A 19,756-nucleotide genomic window follows, 5' to 3' on the forward strand; every position below is an offset into this window, starting at 1 on the left:
CGGGGAGGTAACTGAAGGAAGGATAGTTATGTGACAATAGGATTAAGTAGAGGGTCAATTTGCAGGTTCAAGGAACAGGAAGTCGCCTACGGTGTTCTGCTTCTGTTTGCCAACAAGGGCATGTTCAATGGAGATGCCTGGAACGGGAACGTGCCCAGCAGGGCTGCCTGATGGGAAGGGAGACACCACGGCAGCAAATGCAGAAGAGCAAGGTCCATAGTAATCACAAACAGACCTATGGCCCCGAAAAGTTGAAGAACTGCCACGATGTTACTTCTGCCAAGAAGTGGGCCATATCCAGTACAATTGCCAGATGCATGGGCTCGCTTTGCAGCATGGACAATAACAGCACATTAAGGAAGGGGGCAGTGTTACAAACATTGGAGGCATGGGCACGACAAGTATGAGTACGTTGGTGTACTAAAAATGTTTATAATTAAGTTTGTGCGAATATCAATTGTTTAGTTTGAATCTAATTCTTATACCAAATTATTCTCAAATACAAATATCAAATTAAAGTAGTAAGAATGAGAGTTAGAATCCCACTAAAAAAAAGTTTTTTTTTACATTCAGTAACAAATACATACATTGGAAAAGAAACTGAAAAAATACTTTGTTATTTTAGGTGCAAATACATAGGTTGTATGGCATTTTGGCGGGACCTAGCAACTGCTTCGTTGTAACTAGGCTTTTATTGTACTGGTGATCGTTATGCAAGGTTTTTATTGTATGACTCATCAAAGTTCTGCAAACGATAACAGAGCAAAGTATTAGTAAGTATTTTCTGCTTTGTATCTGTCAACGTTGCATTTTTAAATGCAGTACATAGTTTTTTTAATAGGTTTTTCTGGATATGATAACTTTAGAACTTAAAAAGTATATATCCTAACATTTGGCAAGGGATTACTGTATCAAACAGTAATAGATAAGAGTGTGTCTGAACGTTAGCATCTTTTGCGTAGTGCTGCTGGCTCCATTTGGGCTGGCGGGCGTGCTGACGGGCCAGGGATACAAGGTGCTGGACCTGCAGACCCAGCGTTTGCTGGAGGACTGGCGCCATTTCTATCCCATCCCCGGGCGCGGGGACACCATCGAGGGGGAGGCGGAACTGCCCCAAGTTCTGGAGGTGGCTGTGGGCGGGGTGAAGATGCGCTACCCCACTTGCTACGTTCTTGTCACGGATATGGACGCCCCGGAGAGGCAGGGGGGACAGCCTGCGTCTACACCGCCATCTCCGCGCCGCAGCTTGGGTCCGCCCGCGCTCCCCGCGCACCTGTCGGAGTTCGTGTGGCAGGACAACTGCCTTAGTCCCGGCCAGCATGATGCGGGGGAGGGCGACGGATCTGCCAACCAGCAGCCCCTGCCCGGCCACTGGGAGTTCGTCGACCCCGCTCGCAAGACCGCCTGCAACTGTTCCAAGTAAGTCGCTCGCTCTGTCTGCCTGGCAAGAAACCACGAAGTCTGACGACACCAATGCTCATGAGATGGCAATATGTTTTGGAGACAGTGATAAATGTGCTCAGTAGCTGATTGAGTATGGAGTTAGTTTTACTCCTGAAAACACAGGTGGATTTTAAGTTGTTGGTAGTTTTTTGAAGGTCTAGTGCATCTACACTTATAGTAGTTGTGCTGATTTCAGCATTGTACTTTGTGTGATAAGTAGAGTCCCGATTATATGGTGAATCGCGATAAAACGAAATAACATCGAAAAACACATTAACGTGCGACAAAACACAGAAAAACACGTCAACACACGACAAAACACAAAAATAGGCAACATTCAGTAGCTATTATTATTTATTTAACATAAACTTCTGGTTTCCGTAGCATCATTATGGCTGGAATCAACTTGGCATGTTTTGAATTCCATTCTAGACCACTAGAAAATGAAATCCAGGTTATATGTACAATGTCCGTGCTTTGTTTTGATTCTTCACTTCATAGAGTCCACAGATACATACAATTCAAAGACGTGAAACCTGAATTAGGCGGAAAAAATCTCGGAGCATGTTCCAATAAGGATGGTATACTAGTACTTTGCGACACTGAAACAGTACTCTAGCCATAGTTTTCACACATTTTGCAAACATGTTAATCTAAGAAAAGGAAGAAAAAAAATTATGTTATTTTAAATACAACGAAGGCAGTTTCGTGAAATAACTAAAGAATTCAGGGTATGTGCGATGCCGAAGTCAAAAGTATCACCTAGTTACAGGGCAGTAGAATTTAAAAGTGATGGGTTTTATTTGTGTGACGGTAATTTAATGTGTAGGTACTGTAACTGTAGACTAGAACATGAGCACCATGATACTATTGTAAAACACGTGGCAAGCGAGAAACACAAGAAAGCATAAGTGAGTCTGAATTATAGTTCGAAACGACAGATATCAATAGCAGAATCAGTGGTGATTGGGAAGAAATTTAAGAATGAAAAAGAAGACTTTGTAGCGAAAAATACATATGCATTTCTATCAGCAAACATTCCAGTTGAGAAGCTGGACCATCACATGGTTTGACGAATATTTCAAAGGTGGTGGTGACTTACCTACAGCCAACTGGTTGCGCAGAAAGTATATTCCCACAATTGCAGAACAGAAACGTCAATATATTAAGGCAGCAATCACCAACAAACCAGTTGCAGCTTTAAGTGACGAAACTACTGACAGGGGTGGTCGCTATGTTTTCAATGTTGTCTTCAAAACACTAGAACCATCCACAACATAGGCTGTTTTCCTTGCTGCATCTGTTGTATAAGACTGCTGATTCCTCTTCATGTGCTCGTGCTATTGTTGACACACTTCAAATGTATGAAGTGGATTACGCTCTTGTATCAGCATTTGTAACTGACTCTGCCTGGTACATGACCAAATGTGCCAAGACTCTTGAAGGATTGTTTGGTGACAATTTCAAACATGTGCAGTGCTGGGCTCACAAGATTCATTTGGTAGAGGTAATGTGGCACACACATCTTGAAGAGCTCAACACGACTGTAGTAATGGGGAAAATGCTTTCTTAAATACCAGAACGCGAAAGCATCAATATCTAGAATTTCTCAAAACAAAATACCCTGCTGATCCTACAAAACAAAAGTTGTTTCCACAACCTGTTGTAACCAGGTGGAATACATGGTTTGAAGCAGCTGTGTATTTGAATGCACATTTAAAAGACATTGTCGAATTCTTTGAAAAGTTCAGTGAGTACAACAGTGGAATAAAATTTCTAAATAAAATGTCTGCAGAAGATTTAGCTATCGTTCAAGTTCAGGCAATGTTTGTGGCAGACAACTGTGCACATCTGACTGAACTGATTTCTACCTTGAAGGCTCATCCTACCCTACAGCTCATATGCTAGCTTCCAAAATTAAGAACCTTCAAAATAAGTTTGATCTCCTGAGCAAGGGTATTTTCTCTTCTGTAGATAAAAGGATATGTCATTTATCCACTGTTGGGCAAGCAAAGGTGACACTGCATCTAAAGCTGACAGCCCATAAATGTGAAAACAAACTGTCTGAACTTGTTCTAAATGACCCCTCAAGGAAAACATTTGAAGCAATTGATGGACTCTTCAATCCACGAAACGTAAGCTGGATGAGTATACACTAGGCATGTGCGAGAAAGACTTTTTTGAATTCGAGACGAGATCGAGAAAGCAATTTTAAAATTCTCGAGAATCGAGTCGAGATCGAGAAATCTGTACTTTAGTTAACAGGATAATATGATCCAAAAAAGTAAAACTCAATAATCTGACAAACATACATAATTATTCAATAATTTTATCAAGTATCCACAAAAGACGATGAATGAAACATTAGTTTACAAAGAAAGAACACTCTAGTGGCTAGCCTAATTTAAGGTCTAAAGCGGCTATTTAAAAACACCAGCTTTTCAACATTTTCAGCCAACAAATTTTCACGCCTAATGCTCACAGTGTTTCCAGCAGTACTAAATAGTCGTTCGCTTTCAACTTGTGTAGCTGGTATTGCCAGATACCTTCTTGCTACTTTAGCCAGAGCTGGAAAGCGTATCTTGTTGTTTTTCCACCAGGTAAGTGGGTCACCGTTCCTTGGAATTACATCTTCACGTAAATATATTTTTAGTTCTTCCTCCAGACTTGATGATTTAGTCCTAACTGATGATTGTGATGTCTTCTTCAACACTTCAAAACTTGACCACAGTGAGCAAGTCTCTTTAGCTTCAGTCACCTGCACCAGTTCTGGTTCAGGACGATAATCATTTTCAGGTTGCTGATGTGAAGTGATGTATTTCGTGCACAACAACTTTTCATGGTCTTGCAATATCACAGTCTTGAATCTAGGGTCAAGCGCCATTGAAAGAAGATCTTCTTTCACACAAGAATATGAAGGAAATCTTGATTTTAAACCTCTTTGCAGTGATTTAGCAAATGCAGTACCAGATTTGCATTGGTCTGTTTGGACATAGTTTGTAAGCATTGTTTCAATTCCATATATCAATGGGATTTTTGATGACAGTGTTGGGAACTTTGAGTAACATAACTCGGTTGTGGCCTCATCTATTGGTTGCAAAATATGTGCAATGCTAGCAGCTAGTTTCCACTCACTAGAGGTGAAGTTCTCCACTGCCATGCTCTCTCCTAAATCAGCAGAAATGGGCACCTGCTGCTCAACAAGACGTGACAGCATGGTGTATTCACTATTCCATCTAGTTGGCACCATTGGCAGTAGCTCGTGAACAGGTTTGTTTAGCTTCACTTGAAGTGCATGCAGCCTCTCACGAGCAACATTACTGTGTCGATAATGGCCAACAATAGCTCGTCCTTTTGCCAAAAGTGCTGTAATATCATGTTCATTTTTTGCATCGTGCAGTGCCAACTGTAGTGTATGTGCAAAACACTGAACATGATGAAATAAGGTTTTCCTTATGGCACATTTAAGGTTTTTTGCATTGTCTGTTATGACATAAACTGGGACTTGATCAGTTGGCAAATTCCATTCTTCCATTGCCCCTACAAGCTTTGCATGTACTGCATCTGCAGTATGTGAGCCTGGAAAGTGGTAATTGCCAAGAATATGGCATTTTAATTTGAACTCTTCTGTTAGGTAATGGCCTGTAAGCGAAATGTAGCTTTCATGTCTCCTAGATGACCATGTATCGGTAGTGAAAGAAAGCGACTCCAGACCATTGATGGCATCTGTACTAATTTCATCAGCCAGTTTGGTTCTTTCCTCTTGATACAACTGTGGTATAACCGTCCTTGAAAATGTTGTTCGTGAAGGAATCTCGTAGCTAGGTTCTAATTCGTTGATTAGACCTCTGAAGCCATGGTCATCCACCATGCTGTAAGGTTGAAAATCACAAGCCATCATGATAGCAATTTTTTTGTCTATTTGATTTTTCCTCACATCGCTGATGCAAAGCTTCTGTTTTTTTGCAACACACTCAAACATTGAAAGTTGTCGACTAGAAGTCTTCTTTTCTTCAGCAGTTATTTTGTTGAATTCTTTTTCAGCGGCTGGATGTTGTTTCAAGTGCCGCAAAAGTCCACTTGTCGAGCATGAAGGCGTTTTAATAATGTTTTTACACAATTTACATTCGCCACCTTCTTTCTTTTTTAAATAAAAGTTCCATATTGTGGCCATTTTCCGTTCTTTTTTATCCACACCACTAACACTTTCCTCCATCGCACTCAACTTTACTTGTTTTCGGTTTGCAATTACAACTTTACCTTTACACTCACTTAACAGTTTATTTGCCTACTGTCGGATGTAAACATACGTTATTGACTCCATAGTATATACAGTTTCCTTGAGCCATGGACGGTACTTGATCATGAAAGTCTGAACATTCACCACTATCGATATGTCACTATCGATACGGACCGCAATTTAAACATCATGTTGCTTGTTATATACTGCTGGCCGTGTGTATAACCTAAGGCCATAAAACAAAATGCAATCGCGGAAGAATTCTGCAGTCATGTTTATATTTTTATTTTTTACCGTACCGTTTTACGTTGATACTTGATATTGATACCGAAAATGATTTATTTTTAACTTTAATGTTGGTTTTATTAACGGAAAATAAATATTTTCTTCTGTAGTTTAATGTGATAACCACAGCACAATTCATTGTTTACGTTTACCGTTTCATCTAGTGACTTGTGAACGGAAGTTGTTCGTTTTTAACTTTTTAATAATTTATCGTGTATACTATCGTAACAAGTATATTTTATTTTATTCGATCTACGTTACGTTGAAGATATGTTAATTATTTCAACACCATGGTGGCGACAGGGCGGGAAAACCGGGAAAACCGGGAATAGTCAGGGAATTTTACTAGCCTGGAAAGGTCAGGGAATAGTCAGGGAAAAAAAGTGTATTCACCAAAAATTTTTTTTTTTTACAAAAGTCTAATTTATTTTTGCCTTAAGCCATGTAAGCAACAAAACGGCAGAAGTAATTTGTCAACTTGACTTTGACAAGGGGCAAGGGTTTCGAAGGATCCTTTGGCCTGTGGTAGTAAAGTTGGAGGGGGGAAGGGGTGTTTATGGTCGCCCGAGCAAGCACACTTGCCGCGCGCAGCCGAAGTCAGTGTCTGTTGTTTGAGAAGTGAGAACACACGCACAAAGGAGGAGTAGAATTTATTATCAGTCCAGCACGGTATAGCGAATGTCACATTTTTTAATGTTTCCGTGCCAACGAAGCAAAAGCGAAGAATAATTTGCGTGGTAAGTATTTGGGTTTCTTTTGTGTGGTTATTTTGCATGTTTATACATCCTTCCCTGACAGACTTAAGTGTGAGCTGGCAGGGATGCAAATCTGTTGTGTTTACAGTTTAACTGTTTCATGTTTCAATATATATCAGTTAAAAACTTCATAAACATTTATAATTTTTCTTGGCTCTCAGTTTCCAGGACAGTGGTATTTATATGATGCGATTGGATGGAAGTCACGTATACATGTAATTTTAGTGACTCGTGTATCGGTGTGTAGAGTTCTGCAAATATTCGAAATTTCCAATTCAAATTCCTAGCACGCCGCCTCGTAATTTACTGTGCGTTAAGTGCATTTTTAGCGACATTCCACGGTAAAAGTATCTGTTCCTTATATTATATTACCTAACTATATTTCGGCGGTCAGATGACTTGGGAATGAATTAATATTGCAAAACGATATGTACGAAGTTTCTTTGCTGTAAAAATTACCGTTTTAATAAGCCTAGCACGCCGCTTCGTAATTTACTGTGCGTTAAGTGCATTTTTAGCGACATTCCACGGTAAAAGTAGCTGTTTCTTTATATAATACGGTATTAACTATATTTTGGCGGTCAGATGACTTGGGAATGAATTAATATTGCAAAACGATATGTACAAAGTTTTGTTTCTGTAAAGATTACCGTTTTAATAAGCCTAGCACGCCGCCTCGTAATTTACTACTGTGCGTTAAGTGCATTGTTAGGGACATCCCACGGTAAAAGTAGCTGTTTCTTTATATAATATTAACTATATTTTGGCGGTCAGATGACTTGGGAATGAATTAATATTGCAAAACGATATGTGCGAAGTTTCGTTTCTGTAAAGAGTACCGTTTTAATAAGCCTAGCACGCAGCCTCGTAATTTACTGTGTGTTAAGTGCATTGTCAGCGACATCCCACGGTAAAAGTAGCTGTTTCTTTATATTATATTTTATATTAACTATATTTCGGCGGTCAGATGACTTGTTAATAAATTAATATTGCAAAAAGATATGTAAGAAGTTTCGTTGCTGTAAAAAATGTACGGTAGCACGTCGTCTCTTAATTTACTGTTAAGTGCATTTTCAGTAAAACTTTTCATTTCTCGTTGCCAACTCAACATACGTTGTGATTATCTCTTTATTTTAACGCAACCTAACTTGGTGCCTTTTTTTTATGCGTGTGACATGGACAAGGGAAGGAAAATAGACCTTGCTTTGTTTTCACGAATGCTTCCCGTCCCATCTTTCCTCTCTTGCGCCCTCAACACACTCGTTCCTTGTCTTCCTACCTCACCCCTCGTGTATTTCCATTCTCGTCCCTTCTCGTGTATCTTATCTCGTTATTGCTGCCACTACACCCTACCACTTCACTCCAGCTGCTCGGTGTCCGGTAGAGAAGTACAGTCGTTCAGCCCATGATTTTTTTTTTCATTTGCTACATCGTGAAATGTAAGCTGAATAAAGATCCGTGGACATTAAGGGCAGAGTGATTTAAAAAAATTATTTACAAGTATATCAACATACCCACATTGTATACATATGTTACATAATTGACAGGTGCCTCTAAATGTTAGTGCAATATTATTCAAAAATTCTTTTCTCATCTGAATTTTCTTCAAAATTAATGGTGCTCACTGTACACACACACACACACACACACACACACACACACACACACACACACACACACACATATATATATATATATATATATATATATATAATTTTTATTGGATATGAAGTACTGGAATTCAGTAACTGGTCACTAAGCATTGCACTCTTTTTTCAGGACGTGAAGCATGCCGAACAAACGCACAAGGTTCCAAAAAGACTGGCTCAATGATGAAAAATTTGCCTGGTTATATGAAGATGATAAGGATCCATTCCGTGCTGGATGTTCACTATGTCGGTACACCTTTTCTCTCAGCAACATGGGTAGGCGTGCGGTTACAAGCCATCTTGCCAGCAGTAAGCACATGAAGGCAGCTTCCAGTGGACACTCAACAGTGTCCCTAACCAAGTATTTTTCTCCACATGTTGAAGCGACTCCTACATCAACAAGTGTTGTTGGAGCAACTGCTGCGTCAGCAAGTGGTGTTAAAGCAACTTCTGCATTTGCAAGTGTGCTTACAAGTAGTTCCGGCATAAGTTTACCCAGCACTTCATCGAGCACTATTTTTCCCCAGTTGTGCACAAGCAGTGAAAATATTAAAGTCTCAGTTGCTCTACCTGCTGTTTCATCAGTGCAAGTCAGTTCTAATCACAGTCGTGCACTTAAAAGTTTTGTGTTGGGTGAGAGTATTACAAAGGCAGAAGTTTTATGGTGCCTACAAAGTGTCATGACTCACAAGTCATTAAGGTCTGCTGCCAAAGATGTTTCTTTGTTTCCAATAATGTTTCACGACAGTGACATTGCAGCAAAAATGCAAATGCAGCGTGATAAGATGGCATACGTAATCCTTCATGGATTAGAACCATATTTCAGAAACATGCTCCTTGAAACACTCCATGCATGCAAGAATGTTGTTATTGGATTTGATGAGTCCTTGAATAAGGTGTCTCAGAAACAACAAATGGATATCACCATTCGTTTCTGGGATTCTCAGAAGAATGAAGTATGTGCTCGCTATTTAACTTCAGCTTTTCTAGGTCACGCAAAATCTTCAGATCTGCTGAATGCTTTTGTTAAATCTCTCTCATCGCTCAACATTGACTTGTTAAAAATCATTCAAGTCTCAATGGATGGACCCAATGTCAATTTCAGGTTTTTGCAAGATTTAAGAAAGGATTTGAAGAAAGATGACCTTAGTCCTGTTCTTCTTGACATTGGAAGTTGTGGACTTCACACAATGCATTGTGCATTTAAGGCAGGCATTAAAGAAATGGGGTGGGATATTATTGCCTTTTTGAGATCCTTGTACTATCTTTTCAAAGATACTCCTTCTCGGCGGGCAATATACACAAGACTTTCATCATCCACAGTGTTTCCCATGAAGTTTTGTGAAGTTAGGTGGCTCGAAAGCAGCAAGGTTGCACAGAGGGCGATTGACATTCTACCGCACATCTCTAAGTTTGTAAGTGGTGTCGAAAAAGAAAAAATTGCACCTACATCGCATAGCTATACAATAGTTTGTAAGGCAGTACGTGACTCATTACTGCCTGCTAAGCTAGCATTTTTCCGCACAGTGGCATCAGATCTAGAGTCTTTCATGAAAGAATTTCAAACTGATGTGCCTATGGCACCTTTCCTATATTCTGCTCTCACACTGATTCTGCATAATATCTTGGATCGTATTGTGAAACCTGATGTTCTTACAAAGTGTTCAGTTGTTTCGCTTGACTTGGATAATAAGGAAAACCTACTTACTGCTAAACAAGTTAAGATAGGTTATGCAACCCAAAAGGAATTGGGGAAGAGCAGATTAGCTGAAATAGATATTTTGACTTTTCGTGAGGACTGTAGGAAGGGCCTGATAAAAGTAGCAAAAAAATTGACAGAACGTTCACCTCTGAAATTTAGCTTAACCAGGGCAATCTCGTGCTTCGATCCTGCTGTTGTAGCAGTTCATGCAAAGGTTGCTAACAAGCGACTAGAAAACTTAATGCAGATTCTTGTAGATCATAATTGGCTACATGGAACTGCTGCAGACAATGCAGCTCGAGAATTTTCTGTTTGCAGCTCAAAACCTGGTGTGAATAATGAAATGAAGGAGTTTTGTAGGGTGAATGAAAGAGTGGATCACTTCTGGTGGAAAATATTTGATATGGGGAAAATGCAGAATATAACAGAAGTAATGAAGATGGTTATGATACTGTCTCACGGAAATGCGCAGGTGGAACGAGGATTTTCTGTAAATGAAGACTGCATAATAGAAAATATGAGAGAGCAGACATTGGTAGCAAGGCGAACAACATATGATGCTGTTAGTTCATTTGGTGGTGTTGCAAATGTCCCAATAACGAAATCCCTCATCCATGCAGCTCGCAATGCCCGGGCAAGATTTCAGGAAGACAAAGAAAGACGTCGCAAAGAGGACAAATTAGAGAAAGAAGAAGCAGATAGAAGAAGACATGCAGCACAAGAAGTCAAGGAACTAAAGGCTAAAAAGTTAAAACTGATGGAAGATGCCCAAAGAGAAATTGGAATGATTGAAGACAGAATTGAACAAATTTCCAAGACGTAATAGATACTGATATTATGTGGTTTTTAATATTTCAAATGTTAAATGTCTCTGTACATATATTCTTTTGTGTGTGTCAAATGTTTTTGTCCTGGAGCAGGGATATTAAAGTGAAAAATTGTGGTTTAAAACTTGTATGTGGTATAAAACTTGTGTACTTTTTGTGTCTGAAATCCACAAGATAATTGATGTTTTTATTTATATAACTTTTTTTTTCCACTGTGTGGTTGTAATTTTAACATTCCGGTGTTGTTGTTTTGTAAATATATTTTGCATTTTTTATGAACTATGAATTATTCCTACAATGAAATTTGTACATTTAATTTGCACATTATGGCCATTACTTTAGTATGCCATAGAAGTCATAATTTAAAAAATTCTTTTCCAATCCTGCCCAGTACATTGAGGTATCGCAGTAATTTAATTTTTAGGTAACTTGTATAGGTGTTGAGTACCCGTGAAAGCACACACAACCACTAATTGTAATCTATTCCAAGCAAGCATAAAATGTGGTTTTTTTTTTTTTTCAAATATATTTTTGTCAGGGAAAACCTTACATTCAGGTGGGAAAAGTCAGGGAAAAGTCAGGGAAATTAATTTCTACCATTCTGTAGCCACCCTGAACACGCAACGCAAAATGCTGCCTCAATATATTATATTACCTAACCTATTTCTTGTTTACAAAATTCTCGAAAATTCCGAGCCAAAAAAATTATCTCGAGACGAGATCGAGAAAATTTCTGTCTCGACTCGTTCTCGATGATGCCGAGACTCGCACATCACTAGTATACACACTTCAGACTTTAGTCAGCACATCCAAAACTTGCCTAAGATGTCTCTACTTCCCACTTATGTGTTTATGGAAGGGTATCAAGTGTTTAAGAAAATAATTGAAGAGGAGCTTACAAACCCAGAAAACAAATGTGTTGATATTACCAAAATTTTGTGTGCCTTGAAAGGTGACAATAGTGACTTTTCCCATGCAGGACTGAAGGCAATCTGATTCCCTACATCTAATGTTGATTGCGAACGTTCATTTTCAAAGTATTCATTAGTTGTTAGTGATCGTAGGCAGCATCTTAAACCAGAAAATGCTGAAAGTCTGATAATGCTTACATTTCAGTAAATGTAAATGGATAGTAAAAAATACATCTTTTTGAGTTGCTGTTTTTTTATTGAGTATTGTTGTATATTGCTGTTTCTTGTAAGTTATAAAATGCTGGTTTTATTTAGTTTTGTTAATAAACAATGGTTTTTAACTTTTACTAAAAATAAAACAGATAGCACCGAAATCTCATATTTTTAAAACAAAATTGATCAAAAAATAACACCATAAAACCGGGACTCTAGTGATAAGCTATGCATATGACCAACAGAAATAATTAATATTTGTCATTGAAATTATTTTGAAATAGTTAGACCATATCAGATTTTCCTACGTATTTAATGTGGAAAATTTGGCAATTTTAACTACAGTAGAATCCCGCTGATGCGACCCCTCACGGTTTCCAGAAAAACGGACTTATAAACGGAACGGTTGCAATAGAGAATTCGGGTTGTCACCGCATCGTCGGATACATCGTGTGAATGCCGCTCGGGCAGTGTCTAGACGAGCTCGGCACGTCCACTATCGCACGAAAAGCCGTCTCAGCTGTCATGTTATCTTAACCCGCCCGCACGAAAAGCCGCTGTGGTAGCTTCTGAGAGAGCGTAAGAAACTCGTCCGGCCAGGCTGGCGGTAGCGGCGGCTTGACGTCATACGTGACGTGACGCTTACCTCTCCCATCCCCTGCTAATTCTTCAAGGCTCATCCCTCCCACAGCCACAAACCATGTAAAAACAACTAACATTTCAACACATTCCCTCCCTTATTTCAACCTTCTGCGTGAGAAACTGTCATCATCCTCCTCCCCTCCCACACCGCGTGCGACAAAAGCCAGGTTGTATAGTCCATTCTCTGTAAAATAAATATTTTTATGGGCTTATACGACTGTCCTTCGCCGTTAATAAATACTTTATAAGTTTAAGTTATTATGATACAATTTGTTTATTAGTCACACAGCAGTTTCTGCTGAAAAATCACTAATACCTTGAATTTTATTGAATAGAAAAATTTAGCAGGGCAATAAATATATTTATTTTACTGTACAGTTAATTTTCCGTCTGCATTCCAACGTGTTATTTTTTTTACACTGTGAAGGTTCGTGGAAAAGATAATTGCTTGAGCTGTCAAAATAAACATCGCTGACGGCAAGGGCGGGAGCGCAGCCTGTCGGTCTGTTGCTGTGATTATCTACTCCAAAAACATGTCACTGCATTTCAGGATAGCATTGTTCTTATATCTTTCGTTTATAGCCGAATGTTTTCTACCTGATCCACACAAGTTCCTTCGCCACGTTTTGAAGGAAAATAACAACCAGCAGGCTAGCATAGCCGAACTCGCATGACGCGAATTCACATAGTGCGAGTATTTATCGGAACCCATTGTTCGGGGTATGCGAGTCCGAGGTGTATAGCATAATTCCACGTATTTTTTTTTTTTTTTTTTTGTTTATCTGCGCATGTGCGAAGTCAGCGATGTTATAGAAAAATAGCCGAGAACCAAACACCTGGCGACTTCGTTAACACAGTGAACACAGCTTTGTGTGGGCAGTGACACCAGAGATGCAGCTGGCAAGATCACACTAACCAGTCGCAAGACAAAGGCACGGGACCGGGACGGCAATAGACGCTCGCGTAGATGCTAACAGGTAGAGTGGACAGTCTAGAGGGGTGGTATCTATTTTTAGCAGTCTTTTGTATGCCTGCCTGCTTACAGTACAGTGCTCGCCAAGATAAGCGTGAACACATAGCGCCCAACAAAGTCTAACAGACTTGTTTTTCAGCCGATTTTACTCAAATTTTTGACTTTCTCTGCTCAAATTTTTCACGGTTTCTCAAAAAACGGTCGTATAAACGGAATGGACGCATCAGAGGGGGGGTCGCATCGGCGGGATTCTACTGTACTAATTTTCTGTGGGAATCGTTTAAAAAACAGTAATTTTTTTCAGTTGCCTGCCAAGTAATGCAAGCTATTGTTGTGCGTAATAAACATGGGTAGCACTTGTAGTGCCTGTAAGAAAACTGTATGATGTAGCTAGTGCATAGTTTAAAACATTTTCCTGCCCCCCCTCCCCCTTTCCCCCCTTTTTTGTCCTGGTTATTTCCCCCGCTGTAATTTGGAAATCAAACTGGCCTCAGAAATAAGACAAATTATTGATAACTTGGGTGTTTATTATTGTAAGTAGAAAGTATTGTTAATTATTGCATGTTCTGTTAACAAGTAGATTTTTTTTTTTTAAATTTGTTTCAGTACAGTAATTTGTCGGCATATAAGACAGACAATAAATTTTACGTTGAGTGGGGTTTCTAAAACTTCTATGCATTGGCTTTACACTTGAACATTTTAGAAAATAAAAAAATGGGTATTAACAAACCATTAAGTATTCACTTCTTTAAATTGCTTCACTTATCAAAATCAAAAGCATCTGAAATCTTACAAAACAAAAAAAGTACTTAATATTATACAGTAAACCCTCTTAAATAAATATTGGAAAAAACGATACGTGCTTCTAAAGCAGGAAAACTTGTTAAAAGGGTTAATAACAAATTTTTTAATTAATTAAATAGTTTTGATGATCATTAAATGTACAGTATTAAAGTCTAAATGGAATTACATAGAGGGAAACAATTAGTGAAACCTCACTGATACAAACCTGAAGAAATCTAGGATTATATATAATTTTTAATTGTGATATACTTGATAACCATTCAGGAAATTTATTTATTTGATGTAGAAATGATTAAATAGATATTTGTTACAAATAAAAGACTTCACCATGCTATTTCATTCTACTGTTTCATTATTCTTTATTGCATATCTGTGGCTGCGATGTGGTTCACAGGGGTGGAACTGCTAACTAAGGCTGGTTGAACAGGTGTTATAGAGGGATGTTTGAAGGGAAATACATCCTACCAGGAAAAGGGCTAGGAGTGATGAAAATATCCTAAGAAGAACTCAAGAATGAGAGAGCTAACAAAACAGTCACTAACTAACCTCGCCGTGCCCTTGAAAGCTTGGAAGCGAGGTCGAGTTGATAGAACAAAGGAAGTTTTGGTTTTGACTGCTGAATGCCTGAAACAGCAGAGGCCAACCTGAGATAATCTGGTACCTGCCATGGAACAGCACGGACATGCTGTTCAGTTAAATCACATTTTCAATTTTAGTACTTTTTCTAATAAGTTTTATAACCATAGTTATTTTTGTAAAGATAAAAATCATGTGTAAACAAGAGTGAGATATTATTTTTAAAATCCTGTCTACAATTAAGTAAATAATTATATAATCATATAATCTCTGCCTCCTGTTGCTGCTCAAATCAGGTCGATGCAGTACGGTAATAAGCTTCTGCTGCATTCCGGAATATCTATTTAATAATTATAAAAAAGACTCCGTGAAATAACTAAAGATTCATGGATATTTTTGAATGGATACAAAAATGTGTAAATACGATCATTTTTAAAGAAATTCACAAGTTCAAAATGTTCTGAAATATTTAACTTGCATTAAAACTCATTTCCAACTGTTAAATAGTGCTAAGTAATTATTATTATATTCATGAGAAAGGTTTTTTCCGGGTCTCTGCGCGGTAGCAGTCATTTAACGTATCATCCTTTTAATTTTGTTTACTTTGCTATAGGTTATTATAAAAATGTAAGTGTACTCACAACTGTTTCTCAAAATGGGTACAAATATCCTTATCCACATGAACATAATTAACATACATTATCAAAAAGTAATAAACATACAAAATATACCTCTATTATTTATCTAGCTGAAAATGGTGCATGGCACAACGTGAAGTGAAAACAATTGAAAGTAAGTGACAAATAAACTCTGACAAAGTTCCACAGTTACCATAAATAACCTGATACATATTGTTACGATTTTCCAGCGGGTTCGTAAAGGATAGCCCAATTAAAGATTTTTATCACACACACAGTTTTATTTATTACCACTACTTGTCACTTACAAATAATCTTCTAAAATGGCAGATAATTAATTACACGTAAATAAATGTCAATTCCCCAGTCACTCGTTTCACACACCTCGCTGGGCCGCACTTCCGGCGCAACTCTCGCCGCAGCACCCCTCGTGGGTCTCTGCCGTGGGACTCCGTCGCCGCACTCCACCGCCGCCGTCACACCCTTCGCCGAGATCCCACACGACGACTCGCTCGCAACTTCACTTCGGACTCCGCCGCGCCCGCGACTCTATCGCCCGGAAACTCCCGACTCCACTGACTCACTGGGACTCTCTGCCCTGGAACCTTCGTCCAAGGACTTCGCCACTCTGCCGCACCCGCGGCACTATCGCCCGGAAACTCCGCCGCGGGAGAACTCCCCACTGAACTCCTACTCAGACTAACTCGAAGGTCGGCCCAACCTCCTTATATAGCCCTTTGGGTTCCCGTCCAGAACAATCGGGAATGTCTCCGAGATATTGCGCGACCTTCGCCGTTGAGATGTCCAGAAACGCGTCGTGAGTCCTGTCGAAGGACGCGGCGGCTGCTCAAAGAACGCTGATAAACGCAACAAGCATCGGGTTCCCACAAAACGCGCCGATAAACATGTCTGAGTCCTTTTATTCCGCAGTGCGGCCTCTTTTAATTAACTCGATCTGAGGCAGGTGCGCCATGCGACGGTCAGGATGTCGCGAGATAGTATGACACGAGATACCAGGGATAGGATGCGGGTGGAAGGGGGCGCAGACAGGCCGAACGAGCGCGGCAATGCCAAGCACTGCAGCCAAGCGCGATCGTAACAATATCGTGCAAGTTAAATGTTACGGTACAATAACCTCGGATGCAGTACCATAGTTTCCGTAAATGGCCTGATACGTATTGGACATGTTAGATGTTACAGAACTGCTTGACATGCCAAGCATCAATATAAACCCAAACCTAAATTTAGCGTGCAAAACATTAAGTCACTATGTTCAAAATGCGTTCGGGCATGTAATGGGATAATATTTATTATAGAAAACTATTTTTTTGTGTTTTAGTGCTTTTTAAGTGGGAAAATCTAATAACCCCAAAATTTATTAAATGAGTGATGTGGTTAATGGTATGGGAAACTTTTGGTGCTATATTATTCTGACACTTATGCGGGAAAACGTCTTAAGCTGTGTCGTCTTAAACTGTTTTTACTGTGTATAGTCTCTACTTGCATACATCACAACACACATAAGATGCACTTGCTATACTGTAGCTAATAGCTTGATTTGAGATGTGCACACTTTTTCAGCTAAACCAGTTGTAATTTTGTGAATTTAACTGTAGTTAATGTTTTTTTTTATAAAAACGGTGTTTTGTAAGTAATCAGTCCAATTTGTTTTAAATAAATAATTGATGTGGGTTTTTTTTTTCTCCAATATGTTTATTGGATTAATTATAGGTTATTATGGTAGTTTTTTTGTCATTTATAAAAAAATATATATCGGTCACAGAACTGCTGCATGGGTAATGCATGAGTGATTGACAACCAGAGAAACATCTTTTGGGAAGATGTCTTAATATTAGTGATGGCTCAAATACCAATCTTCTCGAATTTGAATCACAAAGAGTACCTCGAATCTATCCTTCGAACCTAAATCTAGGTCAATGGTCAAAAATAAAATTATAAAATAAATAAGTATTAATTATTGTGATGAAACATTTAAACTTTTGTATTTTTGTTTCACAGAGTAATTTTCTTGAAGCAATTCATATGGTAATTTTATTTACCTAGTTGTAGTTACATATTAATAGTACATTATCTTGAGGAACTGTAATGTGATGGGTACGAAGAAAAACAAAAACTTGAATAGACCTAGTAAAATTCAGAGTTGAGTTTTTGCATTTACAGTTCTCCAATACTTTTTATTTTAATCTTTTTCATTGAATTTCAAATCTTTTAAATTCTAAAAATGCAAAGGTTTCCATGGCTCATGAATTTTACTAATATACTAAAATTAGAGATTGTGGAGTTAATTTTTTTATTTATTATTTTATTTATTTACATGGAGTGGTTAAATGTAGTAGTAATTCAAATGATTGATATGGTTTTTGTTCCTTGGGTGTAATAATGAAATGTTTTGCATGCAGCATACAGATAACACATTTTATTGATAGAACAATAACTTCAAAGAACTAATAATTAATAAGACTTTAAGAGTCAAATTTCTCTGATTCTCATAAGTGATTACAGATTCCAAGCAATTTGAGTTATTTAAAGTTAGTCACAAACAGTTTATTTCAACAGACCCTTAGAAGTACACATCATAATTACATAAAAATTAAAAATATCTTTTAAGTAATATCCAGCCAGGTATAAAACGTTTTCCGCATAATTCAGTTTATTTAAATTAAATTAAAATAACACAATTTTGTATTTAAATAAAATTGGTTAGAGACATTATGCATGAAATATTGTTTACAGCTAAAAATGTAAAATTTTTATTTAATTCCGGTATATATTTAATTATTACTTTTGAATATTTGAAGATGTATTTTGTAGGATTTTATGTGTTTATTATTTTTCCCCTTGTTTACCACAGTTAATATATTTAGCCAGCTATTGGTGAACTACTTTGAAATAAGTTCAACCTCTGTGGTTGAGCATGCATCATTAACTAACTCTTTCTGTTGTGGAATTTAACTTCTTCATAATTGGTCGTAGTCTGTGCTGCCCAAGTATACAGATTTTCTGTAATTGTTGCTGATTTAGATGTCTAATTACAGAATTACAGTGTGTTTTTCTTTTTTTCTTTAGAAGTAGAGAAGCTTGTTGTTGGTGTCTGAAATATCACTTTATCTCATTTGTTTTTCATATATTTAATTGTATGCTTACATGATTATTGATGAGTGTGTGTGGAAGTTTGCAGCACTGGTAGTCCCTGATTCTTCTGTCTCATGCTGTCAACTATGATGTCTTTCACTATGTATTTTGACGTGAAAATGTCTACTTGCTCTTTAGAGTTGTAGTCGGTCAAACTTTCTTGTGTTACAAAATACTGTCAGATTTTAATCGCTAATAACTACGAGACTAATAATGCTTCAACAGTGGTTGTGCTGACAACAGATAGATTGTGTCCGTACATGTTTTTCGTGCAGTATTTGAAATTGCAAATTACAAAATAGCTAAATTGGTTGTCTCATATGACTCCTAAATATGCTCGGAATTATAGAAAATGCTAGTTAGAGAAACGCTCGCATCTAAAAGAATCCTAAAAGCCTAAAAAAGTTAGTTCTGAGTAAATGCAAGAACTATGGCAATGTCAGAAACCAGTTCGGCCAGTATTAAATTGAATTTGAGTTTCTGCCAGTTCACAATATGCTTGTTAATTTTCGGCTGATATTACTGAATAATAAAAGTGTCTGCCATAACCTAAAAATCCACGAGTACCCTACATACATTGAACTCTCATCATTTCTTAGCTATGTGTGCCAGCCGTACATACATCAAACTTAAACATCCTGTGTTTTTAATTAAAGTTCTTGAATTAAATACATGGTAAGTAAAATATATCACCATAACAGTTAAGTTATTTTGGAACTAAATCTTTATTTATTTAGAGCATGGCTGCCACTACAAACACCTAAAAATACCAACTGCTTGAACTGCAAATTAGTGTTTGTAATATTGTGACAGAGACATTTTTTAGTTAACTTACATCGAGTTTTTAAAATTTAATGTTTTTATAAAACATAATTACTTCAACTGTTTCCCGTTCAATGTCACCACATTTGGTACTGTGAATTTTCTCCAATGTACATGTTTATT

At 37.9% G+C, this 19,756-nt stretch overlaps 1 protein-coding gene across 4 annotated transcripts in view; it reads left to right on the top strand.

Moving 5' to 3' along the window:
- The window catches only part of LOC134527596 (mediator of RNA polymerase II transcription subunit 13), a 265,928-nt gene that overhangs the window by 113,084 nt on the left and 133,088 nt on the right, over nucleotides 1-19,756 (top strand). For all 4 annotated transcript variants that reach the window (XM_063360415.1, XM_063360416.1, XM_063360417.1 and 1 more), the window contains exon 6: nucleotides 963-1,419. In XM_063360415.1, the coding sequence (XP_063216485.1) occupies nucleotides 963-1,419 (457 nt within the window). The remainder of the gene's footprint in view (nucleotides 1-962; nucleotides 1,420-19,756) is intronic.

The sequence above is a fragment of the Bacillus rossius genome, chromosome 1 (assembly GCF_032445375.1).
Source record: "Bacillus rossius redtenbacheri isolate Brsri chromosome 1, Brsri_v3, whole genome shotgun sequence".
Taxonomy (NCBI): domain Eukaryota; kingdom Metazoa; phylum Arthropoda; class Insecta; order Phasmatodea; family Bacillidae; genus Bacillus; species Bacillus rossius.